Source organism: Equus asinus, chromosome 4 (genome assembly GCF_041296235.1).
Source record: "Equus asinus isolate D_3611 breed Donkey chromosome 4, EquAss-T2T_v2, whole genome shotgun sequence".
Taxonomy (NCBI): Eukaryota; Metazoa; Chordata; class Mammalia; order Perissodactyla; family Equidae; genus Equus; species Equus asinus.
The window spans coordinates 35,350,313-35,363,777 of NC_091793.1; the positions used below are offsets into that span (position 1 = coordinate 35,350,313).

The following is a 13,465-nucleotide window of genomic DNA, read 5'->3' on the forward strand; positions in this document are numbered from 1 at the left end:
AACCTTTTCCCCTCACAAACATCTGTAAATAAACTAGTTTTCTGTCTCCATGATGGTGTTAAGGTGTCACTTGGCGGGCAAATGTTCCAGCCCGGGAGCAGCTGTGGAAGTTAGAAATACACTCACACACGTACATGCGCAAACACACACACAACTCATCCACTAATAAAATGCTTTTACACTTGCTCTCGGGAGATAATTTCAGAGTAAAATTTCCTTGGTACAAGCCGCGTCTGCACTATCTTAATGCCCGAGCACAGCGCCGGCCATGAGTCGTTGCCAGCTCTTGAAAAGACATTTAAACTTCTGGCAGTGCTCCTCATCGGAAGGCCCATCCACGGTGTTTGTGATTATAGAGGAAGGGTGCTCGCTTTTGGCAAAACAAAGCGTCTGACAGTGGCGGAGTATTGGCTCAACACTCAACGGGATCCATTTGGGATTCATTCTTTGACAATTACCCAGGATGAATCACCAGCTTCCTTTTATAAAAAGATATTTATTGGCTTAGAAACAGAGCATATCCAGCTCTTCATAGGCGTGAATTTTGTGACTCTGTTCAAACGTTCTCATAAACTCGGTGTCTGAGTGTTGCTAAGGGGGTGCCTGCACAGACTGTTTACTGTAATTGCATCAGATCTGGAGGAGAATAGAAAAATCAGCCAGAAAACAATGGATGGCTCAAGGGGAGAGGGGAGGAGGGTTGGTAACAACAGCAGAGTGGAAGAGCTCAGTAAGAGTTTAGAATCTGTGCTGAAGACACTTGGCAAAGCCAGATGGTCCCAGCCAGCCCTTGCCCAGTGTCCCCTTCTCCATAAGATGTCGTGAACACCAGCAGTTGGAGGCCTCTGGCCTCAACTTCATGGTTGGCTGGACGCAGCTGGCTGCACAGCTATGCCCGGGGGCTCCTCGCTCTGTGTTCCTTCCTCTGCGGGTGCAACTTGAAGGAGATTAGGCTGTAATCCTTTGGTGCTTGCCCAGCAGGTTTGTACATTCTGATAACCAATGTGCAGCAGGCCAGAAGATAAATTCTTGGTTTCTCCTTTTTTCCAAACTGTGGAAGGACAGCCCCAAATTAGAATTAGAATTCGGAACGGGCCGGAGAAAGCACTTAGCCGATAATGGTCGGAAAGGACAGGGTTCGTCCTCTCTCCACAGTCCCAGAATGAGGTGAGGGTGTGTGTATCCCCCACCTGCCTCTTCCTTTAGATCTGTTTGTCTTGTATTTTTGTGCACTAGCCCCTAGAACAATTGACACCTCCCAAGGAGTGAGGCCTGCCCTCTGCATCTTAGCATCTAGTCCCCCTGGCCTGAAGGGCACTTCTTCCCCTGGTTGAGTGTCGGGGAGGGACGCACTGGAGGGCCATTTGGTCCTGTATTCCACAGTCCCAAAAGGCCTCAGGTGAGAACTCTTGACTTTATCTCCAAGAGAGGCTATGCATAGGTATTACAATAGTGTATCCATGTGGTAAAAGATTTGTCAAATGTGAACATTTAAAGTCTGTGGTAATTTTTTTTTTTTTTGGTGAGGAAGATTCACCCTGAGCTAATATCCATTGTTAATTCTCCTGTTTTTTGGGGTTTTTTGCTTGAGGAAGATTAGCCCTGAGCTAACATTAGTGTCAGTCCTCTTCTATTTTGTACATGGGACACCTCCACAGCATGGCCGACGAGTGGAGCAGGTCCACGCTGGGGATCCAAACCTGCAAACCCAGGCTGCCAAAGCGGAGTGCAGAACCCCAACCATTCCACCACAGGGCTGGTCCCCTGTGGTAATTTTTTAACAGCTGATTGAGATATAATCTATATGTGAAATATATATTGATATATAATCTGTATACCATAAAGGTCACCTTTTTAAAGGGTACAATGCAATGGGTTTTGGCAGAGTTGTGCAGTCATCACCACAATCTAATTTTAGAACATTTTCAGCACCCCGAAAAGAAACTGTGAACTCATTAGCAGTCACTCCTCATTCCTTCGACCCCTACTTTAGGCAACTACTAATCTGCCTTCTGTCTGTATAAATTTGCCTCTTCTGGACATTTTATATAAATGGGATTGTACCATATGTGGTCTTTTGTGAGTGGCTTCTTTCACTTGGCATTTTTTGAGGTTCACTCATGTCGTAGGCCGTGTCAATACCTCTGTCCTTTTATGATGTGGGGATTTTTAAATTAATACATTCATACAATGCAATAATACACAGTAATTTAAAAAGGACGAACTGCTGGTAGCTGCACAACATGGGTAAACATTGCAGAACCTTATGTTGACCCTAAGAAGCTAGACACAAGAGTGTATACTGTATGATTCCGTTTATCTGAAGTTCAAGACCAGATAAAACTAATCAATGGTGATGGAAGTCAGAATAGGGATTACTTCTGGATGAGGATGGGGTGGTTATTGACTGGGAAGGGATAATGGGGTACTTCTCAGGGTCTTGAAATATAACGTTATATCTTGATGTGGGTAGTGGTTACACTGGTAAACACTTCAGTGAACATTCATTGAGCTGTACACTTAGTATTAGTGAACATTAAGTACTTTCCTTTGTTATACCTGAATTTTAAAGTTTTTATTAAAAAGTATATGCAACTTTTATGATTTTACAAGCTTCTTTTTAAGAATATGATATACCTGCAGAAAAGAGCCCAAACCATAAGTGTACTGGTGGATGAATTACCACAAAGTGAGCACATCCTGTAACTACCTCGGGTCAAGAAATAGAACATTATGGAGACCTCAGAAGCCCCCCTCCTAATCATTACCCCCCTTTCTTCTCCAAACATCTCACATCATAGTTTTGACTTTATTTAGCTCTATGTGAAAGGAATTACACAGTACGCAGCCCTTTGTGTCAGGCTTCTTTGGCTCAACATTATCATTGTGAGGTTCATCCATGTGGTGTGTGGCAGTAATTGGCTCATTTTCATTGTTTTATAATATTCTGTTGTATGGATATGCCACAAATTATTTCTTCATCCTAGTGTTGATGGATATTTGGGGTATTTCCAGTATGGGGCAGTTACAAATAGTTTACCATCAGGATATGTACTTATTTCTGTTGGGTATATACCTAGATGTGAAACTGCTCTGTCATAGGGTAGACAGTTTTTAAAAAGCTGTTTCTGCATTTAACATAGTAGGAACCTCAAAAAATTACAGTGGCCCAAGCCTCTCTTGACGTCGAGAGGCTGGGGTGTATCCCAGCGCAGCTTGGTCTTCCCCTCTTCCGGGGCTGGCCACCTCCCATTGCTCCCACAGCATCTCGGCCTCCCCCTCCTGGCACTTGCCCCACGGCATCTCATTGCCTTGTCTGTCTCCTTCACTTGACCGTGAGCTCCTTGAGGGCAGAGACAGTGTCTTGCTCATCCTTAGCGCCCCAGCCTCCACCCAGCACACTGCCCAGAACATAGAAATTCTTGATAAATATTTGATTTAATAAGTGAGAGAATGTAAGATCCATCCAGCCATCTAATTCCTGGATGAAGTTGAGAAATACATTAAATTTTGAAAACTCATATATTTTTTATCTTTGCTTTCAGATATCAAATGGCTCCACTATAAAAGTCTTTAAGAGGATAGCAAATTTTACTTCAGGTAACCAATATAATATTGTTAACCTTTTGTTCTCACCCAGCTTTATAAAGTGTCGCTTTTTGCCTCTCAGATATATTGTCAAAAAGATGAGATTGAGTTGTTGCTATGTAATTCTCAGAAAGTGGAGAAAAGCCATCTCGATCTGTTTCTGGTCCTGAGAATGTGAGCCCGGCAAGGAGGACAGGAAACAGTAAACGGTGTTTGGCCTGGACTGCCGAGCTACTGAGGAAGTTGCTGCCTCTGAACAGCCCTAAGCTCAGGGCAGAGTTTCTCCAACTTCTCAGTAGGATGGGGCCTAACAGAGGAGATGTGCTGGCAAACTGAGAGGGAAGCTTGCAGATAATCACACAGCCCCGCAAGCCTGAACAAATAAGATAATCCACTTCGAAAGCCCAAATCTCCTAGCGAGAGCACTTACAGAATACCCAGAAAGTGGGGAGAGACAAACTAAAGGGGGAGCTTTTATGGGAAAGTCAACAGGCTGGTCTTTAAACTCTCTTCTACCTCGCTGATAGCCTCGGGGCAGGAAAACACTGTGCCGGCGCCTTGAGAAAGTCCCTAGACCCCTTCCAGATTTGTCTCCAGAGACATTATACCCTGGCCATGACGATCAGTTCTCAGCCCTCGGAAAGGTTCTGGGCCTCACCAGCAGGTCCTTGCCATACACACGGCTGGAGGTGGGGCTTCCAGATTCCTGAATTAGTACTAAGAGCAGCCTGGTGGGTCCCAGCGCCTGGTCACTGCAAACGGGGAAGGCAGGGCTCCCCAGTCAATAGCATAGTTTGGTAGCTTGTAGGACATCCCTTTGGGGACCGCCCACCATCCATCGTTACATCAGGCTATATTGAGAGAAGCCATCTTGCAGAGGGTGGCAGTCATTCTGGCATAAGGGGATTGGGGTCCTTGTGTTGTAAAAAGCGGAAGAGCTGTGTATTTTAGGCTTCAATGGTTGGGCCTTTTGCAGAGCTTATTCTTTGGGGATCTTGCATCTGGATCTCTTCATGGGACCTCCAGGCACTCAACGCCTCTGCTTCCTCTCCGTCCAGTCCAGCTGAGAGCCGTCATTTTGATCACTCTCCTGCTAACCCTCCAAACCCCCTGCCCCTCTGTCCTTTCATCACCCTCTCTGTCAAAATCCCAACCCTGGATGAACCCAACTCCTAGCGTTTCTTGTACCTACACTCAGGCGGCCACAGGAGAAAAGGCACACAACAGCACAGTTGGAGTCATTATAAATTGATAGTGCCCAACTTCACCAGGTCTCAGTGCAACCTACTCCCACTGCGTCTCTCTAGACAACTCACTCTGTGTTCTCCATACTGCTACCTTCTCTCCTTAAAGCTCTGACCCGCACAGCTCTCCTATCAGTGGATGACTCCACCCTGTATTTCACAGAGAAGACAGAAATCAGAGCTCCCTCAACATCCAGCACCAAACCTACCACCCTACCTGCGTCCGCCTATTTCCTCCTCCTTGCTTCCCCTGACATTCCAGGACTGTCCTTCCTCCCATCCAAGGCCGGTCCCTCACCTGTGCTTTGGATCCTGCCATCCTTTCCAACCTTCTGAGCATTCTTACATGGCCAATCATCTCTTCTCTCACTTGTACTTTCTATATCTCTGCATCTACTGTATTTTTTCCATTAGCATTTCAAGATGTTCTAGTCTCTCATCTTCAAAACAAAACCCCTAGTGCTTTAACCCCTCTTTTCCCTCCATTTACCACTCCCTTCACCGCCACATTTCTTCCAAGACTGTCCTCACTTGGTGCCACTCTCACACTGTTCTGTGAGCTCCACCTCATTGACCTCCTTTCAGATCTAGAAGGAGTCACGTTCCTTCCCATCATAGGACCTTTACACCCATGCCCCTTCCTCCATTTGTCTGGCTAGCTCTATCCATTCATTTAGGTTCAGCTCCAACATCCCTTCCTCAGAGAAGCCTCCCACACTAGCTCGGTCCTTCATTAGAGTTTCTTAGCATATAATTCTTCTTCACAGTCCTTATCACAATTGTAATTAATTAATTGTGTAATTAGTAGTATGAAGTCTCTCATTGGCTAGGATGTAAGTTCCATTAGGGCGGGATCTAGGGCTGTCTTACTGCGTTCGCCTCATAGCCCCTAGCACAGAGTGGCTGCTCCAGGTACCCTTGTTAAATGAATGGGACTTGCACCACTCCTACCCCGTCCTCAGCAAGTGATCACTCAGCCTCTGTTTTAACACTTCCAGCGACAGCGAAGCTGCTTCCCACTCCAGTCCCTGACCCATCCGTCTTCACACTGCTCTTAAGATCTTAAGATGCAGCAGGGGAAAGAAAAGGTAGCTGTGAAGAGCTCAAGCAGAAGAGCTCAAGTAACCTCTTCTGTTTATAGCACAAATGGGGCATTTTATGAGCAGGCCAATTAGCCCGTGGTTGTTTTTCTAATGTTTTCTCTCCCTTTCTCTGGCGTTCAGAAGTGGAATACTCGGAAGACCACTGCCATTTGGTGAGTTCAGACTTTCTTGTGCTTGCTGCTGTGAATTGGATGCCTTCTGTAGCACGAAGAGTCTCCTTGGGTAACGCTTCTGCTGACTTCCCTTTAGATTTTACCAGATTCAGAAGCCTTCCAAGATGTGCAAGGAAAGAGACATCGAGGGAAGCACAAGTTCAAAGTAAAAGAAATGTATTTGACAAAACTGCTGTCGACCAAGGTACATTTACTGTTCTGGGAGCGTTTTTATGGCTACCTAGGGGGTGTATGATGTGTTTAACTTAATTTCCACTGAAGTGTGAAAATGTTACAAATCCCTTGTGCCTTCTAGCAAAGCAAAATGAAAAGTTTAAATTGTACACACTTCCTACCCCCTCCTCCTCCTTCTTCTTTCTTTTGTCTTTTTTTAATAAACTGCAAAGATAACAGCACTTTATAAATTTCTACTGTAGCATCTTCAATCAGGCATTTAATATTGTTCCCAGTCCCTTTACCCACCATTTCACTATTGTTATTTTTTTAGGTTGACAGCATAATTATTCCTTTTTGTTTATTTGTTATAGATGAGCAATAAAACTCCCTCTTTGAATTATAAATAAAATGAAGGAGGGGGTCAGTGACTATAAACCCAGTAACTCTGATTTTTTTTTTTTCATTTTAAAATTAAGACTTCTGTTCACATATAGAAGTGTCAGATGTGAAAGCCAGTGGAATAGCAAATCGGGAGCAGATTTTATTTTATGTGGCTTTTAGCGGGATTAACAGAAGTCTGTGGTGATCTTTTTTTCCCTGAAATTACTAGCAATATAAATGCTATTATCTGCACCTGGCCCTAGTCTCCTGCTGGGCCTGCCGCTTCAGATTATGGCAGAAGGTCTGCTTAGAGCTGAGTAGATTTGTCTAGCGGGTAGGGGCCACCAGAGCCTCTTGATTTTCTCATCTGTCCCACAGAACTCTGCCTATTTGGTTTTTGTAAAACACTCAAATTCTTTGGAAAGTACACAACAAAACCCTATGATGGAAATATGAGCAACGGGAAAAATTCTGGGAACTGAGCAACGTCACTTGAGTTTTTCCAGGCTGAACATAACTAATAAAAGCTAAACACCCGTGGCTTTTTGGTTTATGTAGACGGCCCTACAACTGACCTTTCAACTGCTAGAGGTATCTAGGATGTCCTGTCTGTTGACTAAACAATGTTGGTACCAGCAAGAAGCGTATGAACCAATCTAAACCTGAGCGTGGGTTTCCAGGACCGTCGCCCCATCCAGTGAGGGTCGGCCTCGGTGACAATTTTATGTAGTCTCTCTTCGGCTTGTTTTTCCTCTGTTTTGCACAGCACATCATTTTCTCTGAACTGGGAGTTCATTTTTCATCGTGTTTTCAAAGCCGCTGCCCTGTTTTCTTTAATCTCCCAAGTCTGATGTTCTCTGCCTTTCAGGTGGCGATTCACTCTGTGCTTGAGAAACTTTTTAGAAGCATCTGGAGTTTACCCAACAGCAGAGCCCCATTTGCTATAAAATACTTTTTTGACTTTTTGGATGCCCAGGCTGAAAACAAAAAAATCACAGATCCTGATGTTGTACATATTTGGAAAACAAACAGGTGGGAGCAAACAGTAGGTGATTACTGTTTTCAAGAATCTGGGACAGCATCTTACCTAAAAGGGGGGCAGGGAGAGTTACAGAACGATCCATTTATCCCTATATCCTATATCTTGGCTTGGTAAGCTATTACGTCAAAGCAGTTTCTTGCTCTGTTACTATTTTTAAACAATAAACGAAACCATTCCTATGCCGAGAATCCTGTTCTTTAGGATAAAATAAACAAACTCTATTATCCTTAATGCATGAAAAAGACTTTGTGTGGAATGTTAAAACAAGCTTAGCTTGACCAGCAAAAGATGAGAAATTAATATTTTGTATTTTTTTCATGTAATTTTATGAAAGACTCTTATTTGTCCCTCAGAGAATTAACCACTTTGCAGTTTCTAAGCTGTCTACATTGTGATTCTGTATAGAAATGTCTGCCTTTAGCTGATCAAATGTAGTACTCAGAGACCATGAGAATTAGTCAAAGGATTGTGTTTTGTTGCATTTTTTAACATTTTACTTTAAGCTGTGGCAAGGCATCCACATTTATTCTACGTTTCTCCTCAGTAAAGAGACATAGCTCATTACCTCTGTTGGAAATACTTTGTGCACGAGCTGAGTAAGAGTCAGAGTTAACATGTAATAGAACTGTCAGTGCAAGCTCAAGCTCTCCCAAGCATTGAGGGTGTTAGCCAGGCCGATTAAATAAATATTAAAAGCTGAAGTTCCAGAGCTCTAGGTCTGATCTCCTCCCACTTAATCCAGGTCTCTCCCAACTCTCTACTCCGGCTCACTCCCCTCCTGTGTTCTAGCCTCTTATTCCCAGGTCCTGCCACTCCCACACCACACCAAGCTTGGGTGCTGCAGGTACCATTTCACTGTGAAGATCGTGGCATCTGAGCATGGGTAGTGAAGAAGGAGATAATGGAAGGACTTTAAATGATTCCCAAGTTCATATTCAAATATTTATTTGAGTACCTACTACGTGCCAAGCACTATTAGGAGCTGGAGATATAGCAATGAACTATACACAAAGCTTGCATTCTAATGGAGACAGACAAGAAATAAAATAGGTGGATTTCAGTATATTAGAAGGTGATTAGTGCAGTGGACAAAGTAGGAAAGGAGGATAGAGAGTGGCAGGACAGGGTGGTCAGAGAGGCCTCATGGAGATGACATTTGAGCCAGGTCTTAAAAGAGGTGAGGGCATTATCCACAAGACTGTGGCGGGCAAGACAGTTTGAGGAAGATGGACACAAAAGCAAAAGGTCCCAAGGCGCAGGCTTGCCTGGTGTGCATGAGGAACAGCGAGGAGGCCAATGGGATTGGAAGGAACATGGTGAACAGAAGTAGATGAGAGTCCAGGCCCAGGTCATGCAGAGGTTTCATTCGGAGGGGACGGAGAGCCACAGAGGGCTTTGAGCAGAGGAGAGACAGGGTCTGTTTCTGTGTTACGAGGACTGCTGGTAGCTGTGGAAGAATGAACTGTCAGGAGCTGGGGCGTAATAATCCAGGTGAGAGATGATGGTGACTGAAGTGTAGCACTTAGAGGGGTGAGAAGTCAGGTTCTGGAGATCTGATGAGATGTTCTCGTTGGTAACTGTAGTCAAATATAGTCTAGAACTATCTGGAGAAAATTCTTGCCAATGGCTAATTTCGGGCTTATCCTGCGCTGATTGTCCCTTTCAGCAGCTCTGTCAGTTTAACCCCTCTTGTTCTCTGAGGGATGCTGCCATCTGTTGCTTGGCATGTTTGGCAAAGCAGACTTGCATACTTCAATAACAAGGACAAAAACACCCGTTTACAAACTGTGATAAACAGAGCATCCGCCTCATATGAATGGCTGCATTTGAAAAGAAATTTCTCTCTCTTGGAACAGCCTTCCCCTTCGCTTCTGGGTAAACATCCTGAAGAACCCTCAGTTTGTCTTTGACATTAAGAAGACACCACACATAGACGGTTGTTTATCAGTGATTGCCCAGGCATTCATGGATGCATTTTCTCTCACGGAGCAGCAACTCGGGAAGGTAAGGCCCAGCTTTAGTATTTCTGGTATGTCCTCCTGAGTCTGAAAGAAACCACTCTTTCTTTCTTGTCAACATTCAAATAATAAACAATTGGTCTACACCACACGAGCTGAAAAGAAACAGTGATGGTCACTGAAAAGTGGCTTTTCTTTAAAATCTGTCTCATTTATTTCTATTTTTAATCTAGTTTTTTTTTTTAAATGAAAACCAAAATAGTAGACTATTATCCCTACCTACTGCAGAACTCTGCCTGTGGAAACTTACCACAAAGTATAAATTTTCTTTGTTTCCTACAAAAACATTCTGTGGACACTAATAAATTACAAACCCGAAGTATGAAACTACTGAAATTTGCCTAAATTAATTCCATCTGAATATACCTAAAAGAGTCTATTTGAATATAGCAAATTGCTTTTAGGGAAGAAAATCTTGCCTGAGATTTCTAACACCACCAGTTTGTCAGTTTATAATCAAAACACCAATATTGTTTTTCCTATGGTTTTCTTTGCTGAGCAAAAGCCCTAAGAAAGCAAAGAAAGGTAAAAATACAGAGCAAACTCTGAAAGAGATGTTTTGGTCTTATTCAAGCACTCCAAAGTATATTAAACTGAGCAGTAGCTGTGCCTCATGGATTTCAGAAAATCTTTTAATGCTGAGCAGTGGCTCTTTGCAGAAGGATCTTAAGCGTGCCTGGAATGAAGGGTGATTGATGCTTGAGAGGTGCCTCAGACTCCCAGGCCAAACCTGAGCTCCCTTTCACCACCGTTTCTGCAAAAGCAAACCTGTTTTCACTTTTGCCTTCCTAGCATTGCCTAGTCTCTCAAGGCAGAATCCTTGGCATTATCCTCCACTCCTTCTTCCTCCCTTCCCCGAGCCTCTACCCCCAGTTGGTTACTACTCACTTCTTTCTCCAAAATGTCTCTGTCCCTTTCTCCTCATTCCTCTGTGCTATCCCTGCATGCCCTCTCCACGGGAATAACTGCTTCCTTGCTGGTGTCCTTGGCCCTGCCGTCCATCTCACCCGCCCAACTTTTCCTTTTCACTGTCTCAGGTTATCTTTCTGAAACATAAATCTGATCTTGTCAATCTCCTGCTTAAAAATTGTAAATACTTCCCATTGCCTACCAGATAAAATCTTCACAGTGCCACATGGCCCTTCCTGATTGGCCTTCAATTCTCTTTTTCTGGCCTCATCATTTTCTTGCATACTCCATAGACCTTCAATGCTACACTTTTACTTTTCCCCAACTTACTGTGAACTTGTTTTCATATCCCTGTGCTCATCCCACACCTGTCTCAAAACCCTCTGTGTAGTAAAACCCTACTTACTCATTCATTCAACACACGTGATTTCCTCATGTGTACCAGAAACTGCAGGAGACTCAGATCAGTCTAAATATACCTACTCTGCGAACTTCCCCTGATGTATTACCCACGCACTTTCTTCATTTGACCAATAAAGTTCTTCTTAGCACGCAACACACTGAAAGACACTTAAATGCTTATTTATTCATAGTAAAAAATGGCCATTTAGTGATTACTTACTATGTTCTTAGTATATTTCAGTTAATCCTCATGAGAACCACATAAGGGAGTTATTATTACCCTCATTTTATAGATGAGGAAATTGATGTTCTGAGAGGTAACAAGTCTTGCTTAAGATCACTCGAAGTTACTGTGACCCCCTTTTCTTTACTCTACACCCTGCTACTAGTTACTGGTATCATAGTATAAGCACTGTGTAGTTGTCTTCCCAACTAGACTGTGAGCTTCTTAAGGCGGTGCTGGTCTTCTTCACCTTTTTACACTCAGTGCCTGCTCACAGTGCAGTGCTTGGCCAAATAAATCTTTATTGAATGAATGATCACCTGATCTGTGGGTTCTACTTAAACTTGACAAATGAAAAAATCTCAGTAATATTTCAGTCTAGGCATCCTTCACAATGATGCATCAAGTCATTGATTCAGCCATTGATATGGCCATTCAAGCCACTGATACATTTAAAAATGTACTGGGACCCTATCATTAACTCACCTATCTTCCCTGAGTAGAATTTTTTTTAATTTTAAGAAAAATCATGACTTTTTAAGTGAAGATGTTATATATATATATCACTGTTATAATTACATAAAAACTTTCAAACTGCCAGGGAACTTTTGCAAAATCAGACATCAGTACTAATGACCTTGCACTTCTTGAGGACGCTAGAAGATCTTCACATACAATCTAATAAAATAAAAAGGACAAGCAAAAAGATCTGCCACTGCCACTTACCACTTTCACTGTTATATAAATGGCTCAATCAGACCTACAATCAAGTCTTTTATAAATGCCAAAATTCACTGGTGGGTGAGGATGAGAGCAAATGTTTTAATTCAGGCTTTTACAACCATTAGTAATGAACTATGATTGAAATAAGTTCCATTGTTACAGTAACTCAAAATCATGCAAAAATAATAATTTTAGTTCTTTTATGAGAGAAAGGCAGAATATATTAGCATTTAATCTGCCTGAAAATAACAGTGACTCACCAGAACTATCTAGACAGCAGTCAGTCATTCAGTCAACATTTATGAAGCCCTACTGCACGAAGCAGGCTTGTTAACAGGAGGTAATAACAGTGGTGGAGATTCAGCTGCATTGGTATTGTTATAAATTCCGCATGGTTTTTTTACTCTTTTGGCGGTGATTGCTTTTTTTCAGGAAGCACCAACTAATAAACTCCTTTATGCCAAGGATATCCCAACCTACAAAGACGAAGTAAAATCTTATTACAGAGCAATCAGGGAATTGCCTCCATTGTCATCTTCAGAAATGGAAGAATTCTTAACTCAGGAATCTAAGGTATGGTTAGAAAGTAGAAATAAGATTTGGTTACTCCTTTTTTTAAAAAAAAAAGTCATTTCAGAATTTCTCAACAAGCCTTCTTTCTTTAAGAAACATGAAAATGAATTTAATGAAGAAGTGGCCTTGACAGAAATCTACAAATACATCGTAAAATATTTTGATGAGGTAAGATTTTAAATAACATTTTTAAAAATTGATCTGAATCAGTCACCAGGATTTGGTTATAAAGCATTCTGTAGGTCTCAGGACAGCTCTGGCATCCCAAATAGCCAGCAAAGGAGGCCAGGAAGCCTGTCTGAGATGGGGGATCCTGGCCCAAGCCAGACCCTGCACGTGGCTGCCCCTTAGTTTTATCATGCTGCCCAGCTTTGGACCAGCCTGAATTTACATTGAGTTAATGGGGCCTACAGCCACAGTGACTCAAGTTAACTTTGATGAGTAAGTAGTGGTCCTATTAAATGGGGCCAGCTTATGCTTGATTGTAATCTGCTAAAATGAAAGCTAAGCTTGTTAAATTGCCTAGATTCTGTATTCAATAGTTATATGAAAGTATGACATTTCTAACTTAAGCAACTATTTCAATAAACCATTCTCCTTTATGATTAATTCTCCTTAATCTGGATGTTTTTCTTTGGGAATTCACACAGACACAGTCATCAGATGCGCTGTTTCCAAATATATGTTAATTCCCCCTTCCCTGATTCCCCCCACTCAGTCATGCTGGCACAGGCTATCCATGTCAATGGTGAGAATAGCTCACCAATTCCATTTGCTACTTGAAGATCAAGTGAAGCGCTAAGGTAGGGTAGAGGCAATGAGTTCCTTAAACATGATAAGCATCCCTCTTTCCAGGGGTCAGGGGTTAGAAGGGAAGCACTGGGGAGGGGAGAGGAGGGAGGGGAAGGGAAATACTTATCTCTGACCAGG

The 13,465-nt window shown here is 42.7% G+C and overlaps 1 protein-coding gene across 3 annotated transcripts in view; it reads left to right on the forward strand.

Annotated features, from left to right (window-relative positions):
• The window catches only part of PLXNC1 (plexin C1), a 141,605-nt gene that overhangs the window by 125,280 nt on the left and 2,860 nt on the right, over positions 1 to 13,465 (forward strand). For all 3 annotated transcript variants that reach the window (XM_014841241.3, XM_044744568.2, XM_070507058.1), the window contains 7 exons: positions 3,546 to 3,600; positions 6,056 to 6,087; positions 6,185 to 6,292; positions 7,514 to 7,677; positions 9,544 to 9,691; positions 12,395 to 12,535; positions 12,629 to 12,703. In XM_014841241.3, the coding sequence (XP_014696727.1) occupies positions 3,546 to 3,600; positions 6,056 to 6,087; positions 6,185 to 6,292; positions 7,514 to 7,677; positions 9,544 to 9,691; positions 12,395 to 12,535; positions 12,629 to 12,703 (723 nt within the window). The remainder of the gene's footprint in view (positions 1 to 3,545; positions 3,601 to 6,055; positions 6,088 to 6,184; positions 6,293 to 7,513; positions 7,678 to 9,543; positions 9,692 to 12,394; positions 12,536 to 12,628; positions 12,704 to 13,465) is intronic.